This window comes from Parasteatoda tepidariorum, chromosome X1 (genome assembly GCF_043381705.1).
Source record: "Parasteatoda tepidariorum isolate YZ-2023 chromosome X1, CAS_Ptep_4.0, whole genome shotgun sequence".
Taxonomy (NCBI): domain Eukaryota; kingdom Metazoa; phylum Arthropoda; class Arachnida; order Araneae; family Theridiidae; genus Parasteatoda; species Parasteatoda tepidariorum.
The window spans coordinates 19,416,642-19,437,255 of NC_092214.1; the positions used below are offsets into that span (position 1 = coordinate 19,416,642).

At 27.0% G+C, this 20,614-nt stretch overlaps 1 protein-coding gene across 3 annotated transcripts in view; it reads right to left on the minus strand.

The window, feature by feature from the left end:
- LOC107443976 (uncharacterized) overlaps positions 1 to 20,614 on the minus strand; it is a 166,173-nt gene that overhangs the window by 3,370 nt on the left and 142,189 nt on the right. For 2 of the 3 annotated variants that reach the window (XM_071187945.1, XM_071187946.1), the window contains exons 2-5: positions 6,319 to 6,430; positions 4,352 to 4,507; positions 2,693 to 2,968; positions 1,838 to 1,957 (exon numbers count right to left, since the gene is read on the minus strand). In XM_071187945.1, coding sequence (XP_071044046.1) covers positions 1,838 to 1,957; positions 2,693 to 2,968; positions 4,352 to 4,507; positions 6,319 to 6,427 — 661 coding nt within the window. In that variant the 5' untranslated portion in view covers positions 6,428 to 6,430. Of the gene's footprint in view, positions 1 to 1,837; positions 1,958 to 2,692; positions 2,969 to 4,351; positions 4,508 to 6,318; positions 6,431 to 15,003; positions 15,061 to 20,614 lie in introns of those variants that run through there. The other variant, XM_016058005.3, reaches the window with a different exon arrangement.

Below are 20,614 nucleotides of genomic sequence, written 5' to 3' on the forward strand. Positions count from 1 at the left end.
TTCAATGTTCTTTTTACTTTTGCATATTTCGCCTAATCACGAGAAGTTTTCAGCAAATTGAAAAAGTTTTGCTCACAGTTACGAAATTCGTTTATCCAACGATAATTTCATGCAAAAAATAACTTTTAGTAAATATTTAAAAAATTTTATTGTTCTTTTTAATAATAGTAAAAAAATTTCTTAATAGTAAAGTATTGTGTACAATTTTTTACATCATTTTAAAGAATATAATTAAAATTGGCAAAATGCAAAATTTGAGCATAATCGGCAGAATATTTCTTGAGAATCTGGATTTTAAATAGACGACTTCCTTATAATTGGATTTCTCAGGAACTATTCGATCGATTTCGCTCAAATTTTGCATTGGATGGAATTACCTTCATTTAATCATTGCATGGAATTATCTTCAGATAAAAGAATTTTCTATAGCCGGCAAATTTTTTTCAATTCTCTTAAAAAATTCTTGAAATTTGGTGAAATACGGTAAAAGTGAAATTGACACTAAGGGGTTCAAACTTTCGACTGCTCTTTTGACCACACTTTTGGGACCATGTTTCCTAAATTGCGACTATCCGTATATTTTGAAGGTCAGAAATACGAGTCCTTTTAAAAAAATGCATGTTTATTCACATATAGTGAGTTTTTGTGTCTCATTTCGTATCTTAAATTATCATTTGCACAAATTAATTAGTAAATTTGAGGTCACCTCCTCGAACCATTAGGATTGGGTCCTAGAAAGTGAAGATATGATCACTAGATCGAAAGCTATTCAGGGTGGTCCGTTTTTTTCTGCTTACTGTACAACTGGAAGATATATGATTTAATTTTTCGAAACTGAAGAGAACTTAAATGATTTCTTGTAGAAATTATAAAAGTTTGAAAATTCGAGAGCGTTAATTTTTGTACAAGTAATACTTTTCCATTAACCGGATATCTAACTGATTAAATATTGAATTGAACTGGGCAATTATTCAGTTATTTAAATAAATATTAGAAAAAAAATTAGTACGCTTTGTTAGTTTCTATATCGTAATTAATGTTATAAAATAAATTTTTGTGTTTAGTAAGATTTTTCACTTTTTCTCCTAAAATAAGAAAGTTATAGGTACAATTACAGTTTTATTTAAGGAAAGAAAAAGGCATGGAGCAATTTTGGAAAATATCGAAATTATTTCTCCTTTCCCTATTGTAATACAAATGGAAAATAGAAGTTTCTACTTTCAAACAAAACTGAAAATCTTTAACTTTAATAAAATCTTACCGAAATCATTAAATTTTGAAAAGTTGAGTACGCAGGGTTCAACACATTTTCTTAAAGCAATATTTTTTCGTTAACCTTATATCTAACTGCACTAATGATATACACAGTTACTTGAATAAATATTCAAAGAAAAAATTTTGCGACGCTTTATATAGTTGAGGTTTTATTGGTTTGGCACCATAATTAATGGTATGAAATTAGTTTCGTGTACAATAAGTTTTTTCCTTCCTCCCTCCATAAAACAAGTATGCGATAGTTATAATTATATTTTTATTTTAAGAGATAAAAACTTGTGGAATATTTAGAAAAAGCCAAAATTGTTTTACCATCTTCCACTGCAATATGATTAAAGAATATATGTTTCAAATTACAAATGAAACAGAAAAATTGTAATTTTAATTATTTGAAATTAGAAAAATCGAGTGCGCAGAGTTGAAAACAATAGGCACGTTTTTTAAAGATTCAAAAATTTACTTGTTGTTTATTCATAGATTAAATTCATAGATTAAAGTGAAATGATTATAAGTAGTTCATATTTTCTTTAGATATTTAAAAGCAAATTGGAAAATTTTCTACCTCTAGACGGATTTGCACATTCAATAAATGAAGATTTAATATTCCATTTTCGACGTCCAACTCCTTTTGTAGATACTGTCAACTGAACGGGTCCAACGCTGTTGTCAACATCAATGTAAACTATAATCAAAAGCATAACAATTAATTTAATCATATCACTTTCAAAAATGAAAAATTATTATTTTATCAGAAAGTTCAAAGAAATTAAGAAATTATGTAATTAAATCAATGAATAGATTTCTTGATAAAAATTATGTACCACTCGAAATTCACCTGATATTGCAAATTTTGTAAATACACAACTCGTATGTTAACCTATGATGAATAATATAAATGCTATTTCCCTATTTTTAAAGTCCATAACTAATATTTTGGAATATTTCATTTTATTCTTCAAAAAGTTTTTAATGGAAGTATGCTTCCAAACACTGATTTTAAAGACTTAAAGTATTTTCAAAATGTATTCTAAGCTATCATTGTCACCTTAGTAAAATTTGATCTAGTTTAAAAGACATTTAAAAATTTTAATTAACTAAGTGCCATTAAGAAATAAGAATAAAATGATGAAAAATATTGAAAAATATTTAATAGTCATATAATAAGTGGGGAAATTGTTTTCATGTAATCCTCTATAAGTTAACATGAAGAATGGGGGAAGTTGAACCTGATACCTTTAAAAAAGGTGCAAAGTTTATGGATATAATCGCAAATTTATTTGGTTTAAATTTGAATGGGATCAGTCTAATATCAACTTGGAAGGTTCAATTCAAAACTGGATTAAACGTGCAGAAAATTAGCCCCATATGGTTCAGTGTTGAATTGTAAAGTATTGAAAAAGTAACTATATTATATTACCATGTTGCCCTGCATTTCGACCACATAATACAGGTATAGGTGAATTTACATTACTTCCAGTAATAGTAAGTTGATCATCAAGACAATCTCCACTAGTAGGCTTAGTAATATCGAATTCTAGAAAGTCTAATCGTACTTGGCAAATTGGAACTCTTGGTGGGCGATATAATGATATGGTGCAAGTTGTATCAGACGTTTCTTCGATTACTTCTGGGTATCCAGGATTAACAAAATGAGTTGAGTTTTGATTAGTCGCTGTTCCACAAGTTCTCTGAACTATCAAAAATACACATAACATAACAGTTTAAGTTACACGTAAACATGGTATTAAATTGAGAGAAAAATATTGAATTCTAAAAAAAGATGTTTTTAGCATGTTGTAAACATCTCCAAAAAGCTAGCAAAAATCCATTTTAGTAAATAGTCTAATATTAAGTGGTTCTATCCAATCATCAGTGATTAAAAACAATAGTTCTATTAGCAGATACATATATATTATTGTAATAAAAAGATGCAAAAAAATCTCATTAAGCTCAATTGAAAATAAAAAATATTATTTCTCCCATATTTGCAGTTAGTATTACAAGTAGAAAAAATTACTTCCCAGACAATTATCTCCGACAAAATTTCTTACCATTAAACTATTTATTTTTATACTAAATATACTAAAGAACGTTTCAAGATAAATTTTAATAGCAATTCCCTACTTTTGAAGTTTTTAATGATTTGTCTTTAATTGATAAAAAAGATATTTTATTTCTAGAAAAGGCTAAGTTTTAAAATTGTCACTTCGTTGCTAACACTAAGTTTTGGTTTTCATTAATAGTAAGTTAAAGAAAAGAAGAAAGTAATATTTTAGCTACGAGAAATTTTGTTTTTCTTTAATCCCTAATTTTTAAAATCACAAAAATCGAGTTCTGGTAATGATATTAATTTTCTTTATTTTAAGGACTACTACCAAATATGCGGCTTTGTTAGAAAACATATAAAAGGAATTTTAATTTTAATAACTTTTAAATTTTGAAATTAAGATGAATATTGAAACGCATGCTTAGAAAAATAGTTACCGGAAACAGAGTAAAAGTTATAAATACATAAATACCTTAAACTAAAGGAACATTCATAATTTTTTTTAAAAAAAATTACACATTCGGATGAGTTTTGAATAAAACACTAGAATAAACAAAAATCTCCCAATTAAAGAGACAATTTTATGAATATTAGTTAATTCAAATTAGTTAGTCCGAATAAACCTTAGTTCTTACAAATTTGTTTGAACATTTGCACTTTTAGACAAATCACCGAAATTCGAATTATTAAAGATGGCAAGTTTATATTAGATTGCGACACGTTAATCATAAGAAAATAAGTAATTGAAATGTCTAACACCAAAACCAATTAACCACTTTATAAGTATAAAATGTTAATATAATTATGTGAGTGTAATGAAATGTAGAATGTTAAGTAGTTCAAATTCATGAGCAAAAATGAATAAATAAATTAACAGTTACTAATTAAATTTATTAGCTTTGGTATTTATATAAATGAATTAAAAATTATAAATCACTTACATCTAAAACAAAGGTCAAAACCTTATTCGCAAGTTCCGTTTTTAATTGCATACATAATTTTTACAGAAATAAATTCTGAAACACTTACATATACAACAAACACCAAAACCTGATGCACAAGTTCCTATTTGAGTTCCTCTCATTCTGACGCAATCATTAAGAGAATAACAAACACCAGACATTTGACCATTGGGTGATGAGCATGGGATACTTAAAAAGCGCACAATGGTTAATACAGGTTTGCCTAGAACAAATTATTGCTTTAATTGATACATACCAAACATGAAATATTGTAATTTCTTTTAAAGAATATTTTAACTCACATTCTCCACTTTTAACAGAACATTAGAAAACTGCAACTAAACCAAGTATGCGTAAAATTTGAACCGTAAAAGATTTCAAATGCATATTCATTTGTATTCCATTGCTTAGCGTTATCTCGTATTTCTATTCTTTTAATTTTTTGTTGTTAGCAGTTCCTCAAATCTTGCATATTAGTATTAGCATTAACATTTATATTCATAATTATATTATATTATATTATATTATATTATATTATATTATATTATATTACATTACATTACATTACATTACATTACATTACATTACATTATATTATATTATATTATATTATATTAGTTTTACTTAATTAAAGGCAAACAAAGAATCAAAAGTTTAGAAATGGAAATGTTTCAATTATAACCCGGCAATATAATATAGTGTGTATACATATTTTATGCTTTATAAAATCAGCTATTTGCAAAAAATGTCTTTTAGTAACTATGAAAATTGAGCTTAATGATAGCAAAAGAACAAAAAAATGAAGAATTCTTAGGCGCAAAAAGCACTTCAGTTCAAAATATGAGTATCCTTCATTAAAAATTGTTTCCGTATTTCGATTTATATCAACAAAAAAAATGTAACTCTATAATTCTATTTCTTAATAATCTGGTGCTGTAAGTTTATAAATAGCACTTTTTAGGGATTCCTGTAACACATAAATCCATAAATTGTGGCATTATATTATAGATGATACTTATTTTTATTCAAGCTGTTCTATTTTCAAGATACCTTTCTTCTTAACGATCCAATGATTTTTTTTACATCGAAAAATTATTCGTTTGCTGCACTTCATCTGATAAGAAATAAATTTAATAAACAATGTTTTACCTTAGGTATTCTTTGGCTGTTTACTAAATTTTTGGACCAAATTATATACTTTGATGCTTCTGATCTTGAAAATTTTAGAATTTCAGAAACTTATTTCAATTTTTACACTGTAAAAAATTTAGAATATAATTATGGTAAGAACTACTGGCACCCTGAGTGCTGTTACTCCTTACCGTAAAACCCATTTTTATCATAAAATTTTATGGAACAAAAAATCTGATACGTCGTAATTTTTACAGAAATTAAAAAGTATTACTGTAAAAAATCACTGTAAACAATTTTACGCATGCTGAACTTAAGGTACCAATATTTTTTACTGGAATTTTTTGCAGTTAGGTTTAAAATGTAATAAGATGTAATCAATGGAAATAAAGTACTTATAACAAGGAACTACTTGCATTAAAATAATTATAGCATAAAGGAATTATTTTTATAATGAAAAATACACTCCTGTTGTATTTTATTTAATAAAAATAAATTGTTGAAAAAAATGTTACTGCGTAGCAGTATACTGAACTTCTATAGTAAATAAAGTACTTGATATTTCGAATGTTGAAACTTGCATAATTCTAGACATTTATATTTAATTTTGTTGTAGTTCTATTAAATATTATAAGATGTAATCGATGAAAAAAATACATATTTTTTGGGGAAAAAACTAGCCCAAATTATCTGGGCATAAACAAGTTCTCAGCCCAGGAAAAGGAATTGTTTAGAAAAAATACCACAAAAATTAAAGAAAAAAAAACTAATTTAATACATTAAAAAATTATTAGAAATCTTACAAGTAGTAGATGTTTTGATATTCTTAAATTTAACTTATTTAATGTTTTCATGTAAACGATTAAAGGATCAAAAGATAATAAATACAATAAAAATACATACTTAACAACGTCCCTTTAAGTGTTTTGTCACCGAAGAAGGACGTTTGTACAGCACTGCATAATTCAACTAAAATACATAACTTTAATAACTTTATCCAAGATTTCGTCATCTCCTAAAAAAATATATTTTTAAACACGTTTTTGAACATATTGGTTCTACTCACTAAATAATATAAATAAGATTATTTTACATCTGACAACGCACAAGGAATAAAAATGCATTCAAGAATAAAATTCATGATCCATAGTAAAAAGCGACAATTAAAAAGACCCTATGTACTAAATACCTGATATAGGAGACATTATTGTAAATATTTACAATATTCAGTAAATGAATAATAGTGACTTGTTTCATTATTCATCTTCAAATTTTCAAAATGTTTATAGTGTAATCATATTAATCATAATTTAAAAGAGCTCATATGACCAGAATTTATGGCAGGATTTTATAACATGTATATTACTAAACTAATACTGTCAAAGGATTATGAATGAAGAAATCAATATCAAATGTTCAATAGATGAACAGTATAATAACATATGATTCTATCATGAAAGAATGCGGACAAAAATATATTTTATAGTACAGTGCGGAAAATAAAAAAATGGACCACCCTGAATAACTTTTGATCTAATAATCCTATCTTCACGTTCTAAAACTCAATCTTAGTGGTTCGAGGGACCTTAAATATGTTAACTAATTAGTGCAGACGATATTTTAAGTTACGAAATCAGACACAAAAACGTACTTTCTCTGAACAAATAAACCTTTTTTCGACGAATTCGGATTTCTGACCCCCAAAATATAGGAGGTAGCCTCAATCTGGGAAATATAGTTTCAACAGTTTTGTCAGGAGAGCAGTTCAAAGTTTGAACCCCTTATTGTTAATTTTATTTTTCGAGCATTTCACCATATCTCTTGACTTTTTCGAATGATCTGTAAATTTTTTGAACACAATTATAAATTTCCTTTATCCAAAGATAATTCCTTGCAAAAAAAAAAACTTTTAGTAAATATTTATAATTTTTTATTATTTTATTTTATATTATTTTTTTTTATTTTATTTTATTTTATTTTATTTTTTACTAAAAATATGAACTTTAAGGTACATAATATCTTATGTCATTTTGAAGGAAATGATTTTACAACGAAAAATACAATATTTCATTAAATTGGAGTAATAGTTCCTGAAAAATCGAATTTTAAGAATCTGACTTTTTTGAAATTCAATTTCTCAGGAATTATTCGGCCGATTTCGCTCAAAATTTGTATTTAGCCATGTAATATTATGTGCTATAAAATTTCTTTAAAATTATGTAAAAATTTTTTTTACCTTACTATTGGAAAATTTTTCGACTTGTATTAAATAAAATAAAACAAAATACTAAATATTTTTTTAATTTATTTTTCGCACGCAATTATCTTTGGATAAATGAATTTTTTAATTGCATGCAGAATTTTTTCAATTTGCTTTTAAAAACCGCGAGAAATGCGCAAAAAGTAAAATTAACATTAAGGGTCCAAACTTCGGACCGCACTCCTGACCAAACCATTGGGACCACATTTCCCAGATTGTGGCTAACCCCTATATTTTGGGAGTCAAAAATCCAAATCCATCAGCAACAAAAAGGCATGTTTATTCAGAGAAAGTACGTTTTTGTGTTTGATTTGTAGATTAAAATATCGTCAGCACTTTTAATTAGCATATTTGAAGTCACCCCATAAACAATTAAGATAGAACGTGAAGATCCGATCATTAGATCAAAAGTTATTCAGGGTGGTCTGTTTTTTTTTTCATTCTGCGCACTGCACATCATTTTTATAAAATATTTTATAATAATATATTATCAATTTTATTAAAATGCACTTTATTTAAAAGAAGCTCTATTCTTATGCTCATAAATGATCTGGCCTTCTTTATGTGTTATTTTTAGCAATCTGAAGAAAATATACTGCACCTGATCAGTTCAACCGTCTAAGAAGTCGCAAAATAAAGTTATTTGTTATTAGGAAAAATAATAATAATTTGTTATTAGCTCAAAATTCAATAAATTCGGTTTTTAATAAGTTTAAAGTGAAAAAGACTCTATTGGAATTTTGAAATTATTCAGAAAGCTCAATGAAAAATATTGATTTTAATCCATCCCAATTATTTATTATAATTTCATTCTTCTATTTTTTTACCAATTTATCTTTCATTATTTAGTTATTCAATATAGAAAGGATAATATACAGAGGATTCAAATATGCAGAGGAGAGAACATTTCATTATGCGGAGGTTAGAGAATTTTGTTGTTATTTCAGTTAGTGTAGAAAATTGTCTTAGGCAGTGTGAAAGAGCATTCGCTTTCCAATAAGGCAACCCAGGTTCGAACCTCAACGATGACAAATCGATGCGAATTATGCTGCCAGCTCGCACCGACGACAGTGCTGACGTTAAAATTCTCAGTGGTAGAGGGCTCATGGGTTGGAATCCCTTTGCTGCCGGACTAACCTTGGGAGTTTTTAGCAGTTTTTATCTCCATGTTACGCAAATGTGGATCAGTTTTAATAAAAACGAAAACTAGTTTGTTCAAATGGTTGATCCAGGAGTTCTCTAGTTTTCTGGGTTGGGTTCATAATTACAAGACTACGGAGTTGAGATTTGATAGCTTTAATAACCAAAACTGGGTCAGCTGCTTAACACCGGTTACAAAAAAAAATATAGATGAACAGAAAATACTTCCATCTTAAACTTGATTTCATGGTATAGTGATCCAATTTTAATGGAAACATCGTTCAATTTATCCCCTTAATAAGGAGACAGCAAACTTTCTCCGCATTACGGTTCAACGTTAAACCAATTTTTAAAAGTATATTTAACATTCCTATGAGTGAATATATAAATGTTTACTATTGCGTAAAATTAGCATATTATTTAAATAATTATTGAAATTACGTAACATTTTTTGAGAACAGTAACAATTTCAGAATTGCTGCAATTCAAAAAGGTAATTAGCCTTAAAACTCTTTCATATCTTTATAAATAGTAATTACAATTTACCATTTCTGGAAGGTTTGAGCACAAAAAATGTGTTATTCATTAATAAGATATGACACATAAATTTTTTCATTTGGAATGAAAAGTTAAAATACGGGTTTTAAATATTTTTTCCTTATTTTATATCTTTATTTCTTTCTAGATACAAAAAACTGTAACATCAATTTTTAGCCAAAATTAAATCCTGAAATTAAATAACAGATTAGTAAGGATTTCTTAAAGCAAATTTTAAAAATCCTTGTACTGAATATTAAGTTTTAAAAAAATCATCGTAATTTTTTTATTTTTTTGTTCTCTTGAAATTGATTACTCGTATAACAAATGCTATTGCTAATATTCAAAATGTATCTTGTTTAATACCTAGATTTAAACACAGATACAGAAAATTCATATTATCATGCTTTTTTTTCAAAATGCTAATCTTCTATTACATTTTTGAAATAGTAAAAGAACAATATTCGTAATTTGACATGTATCGTGCCCAAATGTAATTCAATGGAATATCAATTCAGTAATAACGGCTATTGTGTCTTGAATTTTGATATATGATAGAATCAGTAATGCAGGTTTTATCAAGATAAACATGTATTCTTGACCTCAAGGAAATCTTTCTTTTTCTGCTTCTTGCCAGTTCTGTTTTGAAAATTCTTATTGCAAGTTCAAATCAATCAATACTTTAATTGGTCAAATCTTTTATTGTTATGCTATTGGTGGGGTAGAAATTAGAGTTGAGTAATAAAAAGAAATGGTTCAACGAAAAGAAATATAGAAAAAAAACTCAGATTGAATATAAACAGAGGAAATATTTTTAAGTTTGTTGTTTACTTTTCGTTTGTATTTTAAAGAAATGTTTTTAAGTGTAAAAATAAAATGAGCTCCCCGAAAAGAGGAGAAAAAAATTGATTTATACATAGTTATTATATGCTCCCGGTGAGTTTTACAATTGATGTCACGCATTCTTGAAAAATTAAATATCAAAAAATAAGGAGAAAAAATAAAATAGGTTGCTTTAGAGTTGAAGAAAATATTAAAATACAAAATATAAATTACAAATAAAATTCAAATAAAAAAATTATTACTAAGTAATAGTTCCTTCTCTAAAACAGTGAAAATTTAAAGTATTTTCATATAATAATTAGATAATAAAATGGAAATTGAACTTTTTTTTTCCACAATTTTATACAAATTTTGATAATATAAAAATTTATTTCTGAAACATTTAATAAAAATAGAAGAAATGGAAGTTAATTGTTTGTAAGAAATATTTTAAAACCTAGCGAATTATGAATTAGAAAAAAATTTCGTTGGATACTGATGATTTCGCCTTCCTTAGTTCATAAATAAAACGTTGCATTTTTTCCCCTCAAAGACATTTTTTAAATCAAAGATGCTTTAGTTTGAGACATTTAAAGGCAATTTTTCATATAGTCATTTGATTTACCTGGAAGCTCTTAGTTACTATGTTTTCTAACAGCAAAGTAAATATTGCTATTGATTGAGGCAAACAAAAAATAAAACTGTATTTTATGGTTTGTAACAATCAATAATGATACTATTCAAAGAGAGACTTGAGAAAAAAAAATCAAACAAAAAGAGGACAATTTTACAATTTATAAGCGAATATTATTTATTTTAGAATGTAGAAAATTTTCAAATTCTAAAACCGAATCTTAATATAAGATAAATAAAATATTATTTTGCAAAACAAATAGATGCGTTTCAGAAGGTCTTTCAGTGCAAGTCATTTCGGTTAGAAGACTTTTATGAATATTGAATCACAAAATTGAAGAATTATAAATAAGGTGTGAGGACAACTGTTAAAATGAAACAAAAGTGCCAAAGCTGTTGTCCGGTAAGAAAATTTAACCTTTAAGATTGCGCTGAACTTTCCTAGCTGTTTTCCGTTTAAAATTCAAAAATTAACATCAAACAGAGTTTTGGCTATGACTATTGCTCCTGTAATTTACCTTTATTTTCATTTTTATATTTGTTTGCATTTTCTTATATATTTTTTTTTTACATGCTCACAAAATTATAAAGCATAAATCAATGTTAACATAAGCACAAAATTAGATGACTAACATGTTAGTAATTAATAAGAATAAAAAAAATTGTCTTTATTGTATATTCAAGCAATAGTTCTTTATCAAATATTTCAAAAAATTAATATTTTTGAAAAATGTATTAAAGTTTTTTTTTCGATTTGGTTTTTCAGCTTTCACATTTAACTGACTAATAATTCCTTCAGAAAATATTTTACACTTGGGCTACGTGCCATTTCTTCATGTTACATATAATTTGATACAATAAATTTATGAAAAAAATTTAATTTAGTTATTGGTTCAAATTATAAAACAAATTTCAGAAAAGTAAAATATATTTTTTTTCCACCGAGTAGATAACTATTTTCATCAATGCTATGCCATGACAAAAGACTAGCAAAAAGCATAAAACATTTATGTTTGGTTAAAAATAAACAGAAATTAAGAAATGTCAAAAGAGCAGAAAATTTCATGACTAATATTTACATTTTTGGGTAGTAATTTTTAATTTTTGAGTATCAGTAGCAATAATTTGATAAAATGCACAGTGCGCCCAAAAAACAGACCACCCTTAATAACTTTTGATCTAATAATTGGATCTTTAAGATCTGGGACTCAATTTTGATGACTCGAGGAGGTGATCTCAAGTATGCTAAATAATAAGTGAAGACAATTTTTTAAGTTATAAAATCAGATACAGAATCGTACTTTCTCTGAATAAATATAAAATTTTTTCGATCAACCGATTCAGATTTCTGATTCATTTTAAGCGAATCGAAACATTTTTACACACAATTATAAAATCCATTTATCCAAAAATAATTTCATGCAAAATTAGCTTTCAGTAAACATTTATTACTTTCTGTTATATTATTTATGAATGGTCGAAACAATTTTGAATTATAAAGGACACAATTTTTTTTAAGGAATGTAATTTTATGTGAAATTGAATTTCTAAAAGTCAGATACTTAAAATTCAATTTCTCAATAGCTATTTAACCGATTTCGCTCAAAATTTGTATTTTGCCATGTAAAATTACTTTCCTTAAAATGATGCAAAAAAAATTTATGTATTATAATTCAAAATTTTCTCGACCAACTTTAATAAATAACAAGTATTTACAAAAAATATTTTTTGCATGTAATTATGTTTGTATAAACGAATTTTATAATTGTGTGCGAAAATTTTTCAATTCGCTTAAAATTTCTTGAGATATCATGAAATAAACAAAAAGCAAAATTAATATTATGGGGTCCTAGGTTTGGAGAGCTCTTCCGACCAAACTATTGGAACCATATTTCCCAGATTGCAGCTACTCCTTATATGTATTTAGGGGATCAGAAATTCGAATCTGACAAAAAGATTTTATGTTTATTCATAGAAAGTACGCTTTTGTGTCTGATTTCGTAACTTAAAGCATCGTCTGCATTTTTAATTATTATATTTGACGTCATCCCCTTGAGCCATTACGATTGAGTTCTAGAACGTGAATATCCGATCATAAGATCAAAAGTTACTCAGGGTGGTTCATTTTTTTTGCTCACTGTACAATATCTGTTTTGATAAAATGGGCAAAGTTTAACTGAGTTTTTTCCTTCTACCACTAGCTAGCTTCCTTAAAGTGAAAGCCCTTTTAATTGCGAACATTGATGAAATAACGAACAAGCATTTGTTACATGAATATACAAAAACATTAAATACTACGTAAATATTGACTGAATATGGAAAAAGTCTGTAGATTTAATATCACATATGTCAAATAACCTAATCTGTCAGCATTAACTGCTATATTAATAAATAAAAATAAAGACTTACGAGAAAAATAATCTTTGTATGTATGTTCTGAACTCCAAACTGACAAATTAATTATTCTTAAAGTTCAGAGCGCATCAGGTCATTGATATAGATTAAATCATGCACAACGAAATGCGTGGAAACATGGATAGGCATTAATCAACACTGAAATAATAGCTGCATAACTAATCATTCTTTTTCATCTTCATCACATTTAATAGAAATGGATCAAAGAATTCAAACGACGAATTACAAGTTAAAAGCTTGTTTTGGGTTTAGTACTCTTCCAGCTTCCATATCAATTAGTCTTAAAATTCAAAATCGACATGATAGAAGAAATGTAGGAATACTAAAGAAATAACAATGGACACTTGCACAAACATTCATTCAAACTGAAAAAATAGAAAACAATGACGAAATTTCAAGAGTTCAATATCATTCTTTTTCATATTCATCACATTTAATAGGAATGGATCAAAGAATTCAAATGAAGAATTACAAGTTAAGAACTTGTTTTAGGTTTAGTACTCTTCAAGCTTCCATATCAGTTAGTCTTAAAATTCAAAACTGACATGATAGAAGAAATCTAGGAATACTAATGAAATAACAATGCACACTTGCACAAACATTCATTCAAACTGAAAAAAATCGAAAACAATGATGAAATTTCAAGAGTTTAATATCACATGTGATAAGAAATGCCAATGAGATTAACAAAACAATTATTAGAAACTATAAAAATTATTTGGGTTATTTATTTTCAAGTTTTCAAATCAATTTATCTTAACTTCAAAATTTATATGAAGATATAGTGATGCACAAAAAATTACAAATTGAACATTGGAAGGCATTTACTAAAGCACAATGATGAATGAATGACATAGAATGGCTCACATAGAAAAAACTTCAATACGTAAAAATGATATATAATAATGATAAGCCAATGAGATTGACCGAAGTATTATAAAATGATATAAATAAAGTTTAAATTATTTATTTATTTCCACATTAAATTATCATTAATTGCAAACTAGGTGAACATGCACAAACACTTATCAACGCTGAAAAAATAGCTCTATTGAAACAATTTCAAGAAATTAATACTACATATGAAAATACCAGACTGATTAGTCTAAAGAAAGAATAATATGATAAATACTTATCATTTGGACTTTTTATCTTCTTTAAATTGCCGATTTATTGCACCTTTAAGCTCAAAACTCACGTGATGGTAGAAATATAGTAATATGCACGAAATCGCTATGCGACCATGCACAAGCAATTGTCAACACTGTAAAAATGGCCAGCATCGAAAAACATTGGTATTAATGTCGCATATGAAGAGAATAAGCCATGATATTTAAGCTATGATATTAAAGCTTCCACATCAATTTAGCTTTAGGCTTGAAATTTACATGATAGAATAAATACCTAAAATAATATCCAAGAAATAGCTGCGTAAACATTCATCAATGCAGAAGGCTCATCAGAACAATTTTCAGAGCTTGCTATCACATATGATAAGAATAAGCCAATAAGTTAAAGATTTATAAGACAAGCACTTTTTATGTGGATTTATGTCAACTTCCAAACTAATTTTTCTTTAAATTCAATTGTGTTGCATGAGATATATAAACATCAACTATGACTCACATCGAAAAAAAATTTTAGAGGGCCAAAATTATCCAAACTAAAATCATGTTGAAAAAAATTCATTATCATACATGATGAGAATGAGATCAAATGAGAAACTTTTAGGAATAAAATTGTTAGTTTAGTTATTTTTAGCAAAAAAAATATATGTTTACCTGAAATGAAAGTAATAAGTATGAAACCGAGACAAATATCATTTTAAGATATGAGAATCATCTGTTTTCATACACATCTTTAGCCTACCTGAGCATCAGTCCGTGTAAGTTGTTCACGCGTTAATCCAAAAAACTTTACGGATGAGATCGCTTGAATGCAAGAAAGAGATGTTTCTAAAAACTTTCTTTTGAAACAAAACCAAATTTCTTTCTTAAATACATTGTTTCAATATATTCAGTTGAAAGTAAAATAAAAATAAATTGGCTTACTGTGGTGAAGTTTTTCATCTTTTTCTATTCTCATTTTTGTCATGATGACAAATGAGTATGTGCCCGAGTGTTCGTGCATTATGAGTAGTTGTTTTGTGTATACGAATAATAATTATTAACGTGATATAGTGAGTACGCTCATGTTAGCAATGACAGAATGTGTTTTTATATTTCTTTATTAAATTCAAGTATATGTTTATAAACTAAAAAGGTTTCTGTTTGGTAACATATTTCTATCAATATCAATTTTTAACATTTCAGAATAATTCATTTCATATAAGAAGTTTTGTTTATTAGTTCAAAGATGAAAAGTTTAGAGTGTGAAGTAATTATAAAAATTATGAATGAAATGCAATATTTAGGTCTTCCGAAATTAACTCGTGAGAAAAATTTAACCAAAACGTTACTAAGAACCTACATAATTATGCAATCCTAAGATTGGATTGATTATTATAAATATGTGTATTTGTTAAGAAATTTTTTTATGTATAGATACCGAGAGATTTAGAAGTTGCTTTTATATATAATTTTTTACTGCAAGTTTACATTCTAAACTTGATATTTTGGAACTAAAATTAATTTTATAGTTATGCTTTGAAAAATATTTTGAAGTTAACGTTTTGATACATACGAAAAATATGAAATTTCAGACCAAAGTATTTGACTAAAAATTTTTTTGGTAAAGATATGACATTTTTTATCGACTTGAAATTTTAAATAATTTCATGATACTCCCTTTTACACGGTGAAAAAAATTCTGGTTAAATTATCGTATTGTATGTAAACGACCTTTCTGGTTTAAAAAAAATCGAAATTTTGGTAATAAAATCAAAATATTAGGTAATTAAATCATTCATTCGGTTATTTTTCAATTTGTATGATTGCGGTTTACTGGAAAGTCAGGTTTTAAAAATTATACTTCTTATTTCCACACATTTAGTAAAAATGCAAACATGAAAAGTAAATTTTACTGAATGAATGGTTTTAATGCCATGCTCTCAGCTATTACAATAAAATTACCAAATTTTACTACATTTGAAACTAAATAAGAAGGAAATAAAACCATATTTTATTTTTTCCAAAGCGCTTAGGTAAAAATTACCGCCATTTTCAATTTCCCATAGAGCCAGAAACACGGTAAATTTTTTGCCAATTCTGATTGTTTTGACTATACTTTTATTACCAGTGTACACATTTAGTAAAATTCCTAATTAAGCTCTTAAAACATCTTTCAAATTAGTATTCGTAAAGGCGCACCTTAAAAACAATATAAGAATACTAATCTAAACAGTTCCCGACTTCTATTAAAAAACTTGAATACATCATTCAGTCGACCGCATTTGGCCTCTAAGCGTATTTCTTACGCTAACATTTGTTTACCAGAAGTAATTTATTCTAATCTTTTCAAGTCATTGAACTGATATCTTACATGAGCTGAAAATGGATTCGATACATTATTTTAAGCACCATCAATGATATAAACCAGTGAACTAAAACGATATTTATCTTGTTATGCCATACAATCCTTTAATAAAGAGAATCACTAAGATAATGATATGCTATTTGTTACACAAGTCATAGGTATTTGTTTTCCATTTTCTTTTATTCGAAAAATAACAGTTGTATTTATTTTGTCACTTAATTTGAGAACATTGAATGCTTAGAAGTAAAATCCCCCCAATTTAGTTTACAAATATTCTCTGGAATTTTAATTTTAGTTCATTAATTTTACTTTAAAATGATGATAGCTGTAAAACAGGCTAAAAAGGTGCAATTTCAAAAAAAATGTGGTGTATCTCAACGTCGCAAGAAGTGGCAACTACTTGACACTAAATGGCGTAAATGGTGTCATACATATATAGATGTTTCATACTACACCAAGAATTGTCTTTTACACAACTTGGTGCGTGTAATAGAGTAGGCGTTACCCTTTTCGCTATTTAGGAACACTAAAATTTATCATTATAGTAAGATATGATACACATAAGAGTCAGTAAAAGAATTTTACAATGCAATACAATATAATATACAATACAACAAAATCTTTATCAAAATTTCACGATTCATTATTGAAGTAAGTGGGTTTAAAAACATTAGACAAGTATATTTTTTAAAAGAAACTTGAAAGGTCTAACGGTATCTTTCCTTTCTCCAAGTTTTCTCTGGTGATAAAACTAGCTGGGTTGGTTGGCTGGGGTCGTGTCGTGGACAGAAAATAATTTTAAATGTGATCAAAGGTCCTATATACAACATCTGCAATTTGAAGGCAATTTTCTTCATATAAGTCCGCCCACGGATTGTCACTTATTTGCTGCAATTGCGCCAGTATAGCGGGACAACTGAAAAAATGTATGGGGGTTAGTTCTATGTCTGGGCAATTTTTGCAGCGGCTGTAAGTCCTTGTTCCGTCACCATGAATCTTCCTCCCCCTATAGAGTCCTGTCTGGAGTCTTGTTAGTGTTAGAGTTCTATTGGTACTGATTTCAGGTATTTGTTGTTTGATTTGGATTTTCCTATCATTGAATTTTGCCTTAGTCACTGAATTGATATCGCTGAGAGTGACATGAGTAACTTTGCTGGTGTTTAATTGTCTTGCGTCTTTTGCGAAGGCATCAGCCATCTCGTTTTCAATAATGCCAACAGATAAAACAATCAGAATAAAACTGGTTCCTGATATTTTTAAATCTCATCTTTCTCAAAAGTTATTTCTCAGGCTTTGATAACAGTCTTTTTTCACGCTTTAAATATTAAGTTTTGACTCCTTTTATCTAAATTTTTGAAATATTTTTTAGTATATGGTAATTGTATTTGAAAATTGATTTTTTACTTCTCACATTAGAAATACCTTTATTTCAAATAACTATTTATAATAAATGCTAACAAAGTACACACTTCCGTGTCTAAAAACCATGATGAAAAAAAAACTAAAGATAATAATTGTTTTATTTCGAATCATTAGTGAAAACATAAGAAACATAATAGATTATAAACGATGTTTTTGAAATTCTATGGAATAGTTTAAAGCCAGATAATGGAGAATGTCATTTTAAAATGACGAGATTTCTTTGCGTGGGATGCTTATAATGGCGTAACTTCTGAAATTTCAATGAGACATCTTCATAGCAAGCATTTTACGGCATTTGGAATGGTTTATTTTCTTAAAGCAGATATTTTATTGAAAATCAAGAAAACTCCTCATGCCCCCCAAAGTATAAGATATAGATAAGTATAAGATAGTATAAGATATAATGAAAACATAAGGTAGGTTAGAAAACCAAAATAAATAAATAAATAAAAAAATACAAATATGTATGGTCTGACAATTATATTCACCATCTGACAATCGTATTAGAATAAACAATAAAAAAAAATAACAGCAATATAAAGTTTATTCCAAGAAAAAGAAAATTCATGTCATAGGAGTAGATATTAAGAAGTGCTGGGATACGTTTATTTGGAACAAAAATTAACATAATAACAACATCAAACATGAAAATAACATGGGAAATGAGGTTTATCGAAGTTTCTTTGTTAAAAATATCATTGCACTAACGAAAAATTACAAGAGGAATAGTCAGTTAAAAGAAGAAAACTTTCATACAATTGTGTTATACTTACATTGTGAAAACAGAGGTGTCATATCTCACTGAACTTGACAACCCAAAATATTGCGTAAAGGAACATGTTATTTAACATCAAATTGATCACTCACATATATTTCAAAAGTTGTGGTTAAATCTAAACACCAATAATGGAGAACGCTTACAACAAATTCAGGCGCAATCACACCATTCGTGTGATTACGCTAGAATTTGGAGTAATTTAAAAACGAGTAATTTAAAATAACTCATAATTAAGATATCTTCAAATATGATTACTCAAAATTTCTTTCATTTCTAATTTCTCGTTAAGTAAGGGACTTGTTTTAACTAATGTAAGATTTAAAATTATCTTATGAATGCGTGATATTTTTAATAAGACCAGCGAATAATAATCAATATTTCATAAATGATTTCTTTCGTGCTTTAAGCACTTTTTTTTAAATGAATGCATTATTTACAGAGCTTTTAATCATTATTTTAATTTCTATTTGTAATGGCGGAAAATGATTAGGAAAAGAAATAATTTAATGTTCCATTAAATATATGAACTTTTTCTTAAATTAATATTGCTTATTCTTATCTAAAGAGGCCTCATTTATAAAAGTTGCTTTTCAACGATCCAGTAATAGAAGTTTTTTTTCTTAAATATTTTATTATTTGTAATATTTCCTTAAAGGGACATTAGTTTGCTTTTTTATAGAAATTTAATTTTCTTCATGGATCATCTAATTATTAATTCTGTTTTTTTTCTTTCGAAAAAATTCCATTTGCTTTAATTTTTAATGCTAATTTCATAAAAGAATATAAAACGTAAGCGAAGAAAAACGAAATAATCGACGAAACGTAATTAAATTTGATCATCTGAGTTTTTCCAATAAATGAAAAAGAAAGGAAATTGTTCTTAGTTTTTACTGTATAAATATAATTGTAATTTTGAATTTTAACTATTATTACCTCTACTTCCTCTTAGGGTTTAAACTGAACGAAGCAGATTGCTTTAATTTAATTATTTTTATTCTTACAGCTTAAAAAAATTCCTAGAAACTTTTTGAAAATATACCTTGTTTTTAATGATACGCTGTTAGTACAAGTAATTAATAGTTATTCTTTTCGTATACATTATTAGTACAGACAGAAAGAAAATAATCTTTAGAAGTAAATTTAAAATAGTTATTTGGGTTTTGCCAGAAACCCTTTTTTTGTTTACGTTTTGGTTATTTTCATGGCATTAGATATTTACAACTCGAAAGAAAATACTTTTGACCCTTAATAACTTCGATTTAATGGTCATGTTTTCGCGTTCCAATATGCACTCCTACACGGAAAAAAAATTCTACTAAAATTATCGAACTGTGATTGTATGATAGTATTAACATTTCTGGTAAAAAAAACAACATAATTCTGGTAATAAAACACAAAATATACGGTATTTAAACTATTCATTCGGTATTTTTTTCTGTTCAGATTATAATGGTTCATTGGAAAATCTGGTTTTTAAAATTATAGTTCTTATTGCCACATATTTAGTACACAATTTTAAACTTAAAAAAAAAAAAAAAATTAACTGAATATATGGTTTTTTGCCAGACTCTAAAATTTTATGATATGCACTCTACAACAAAAAAATTGACGCACCAAGAAGCAATCGGATGATTGCTTCTTGGTGCCAGATTACAGTGGTGCATGGCTCGATCAGGCTGGAATGATGCCGACTGGGGACGTATAGTCTTTAGCGACGA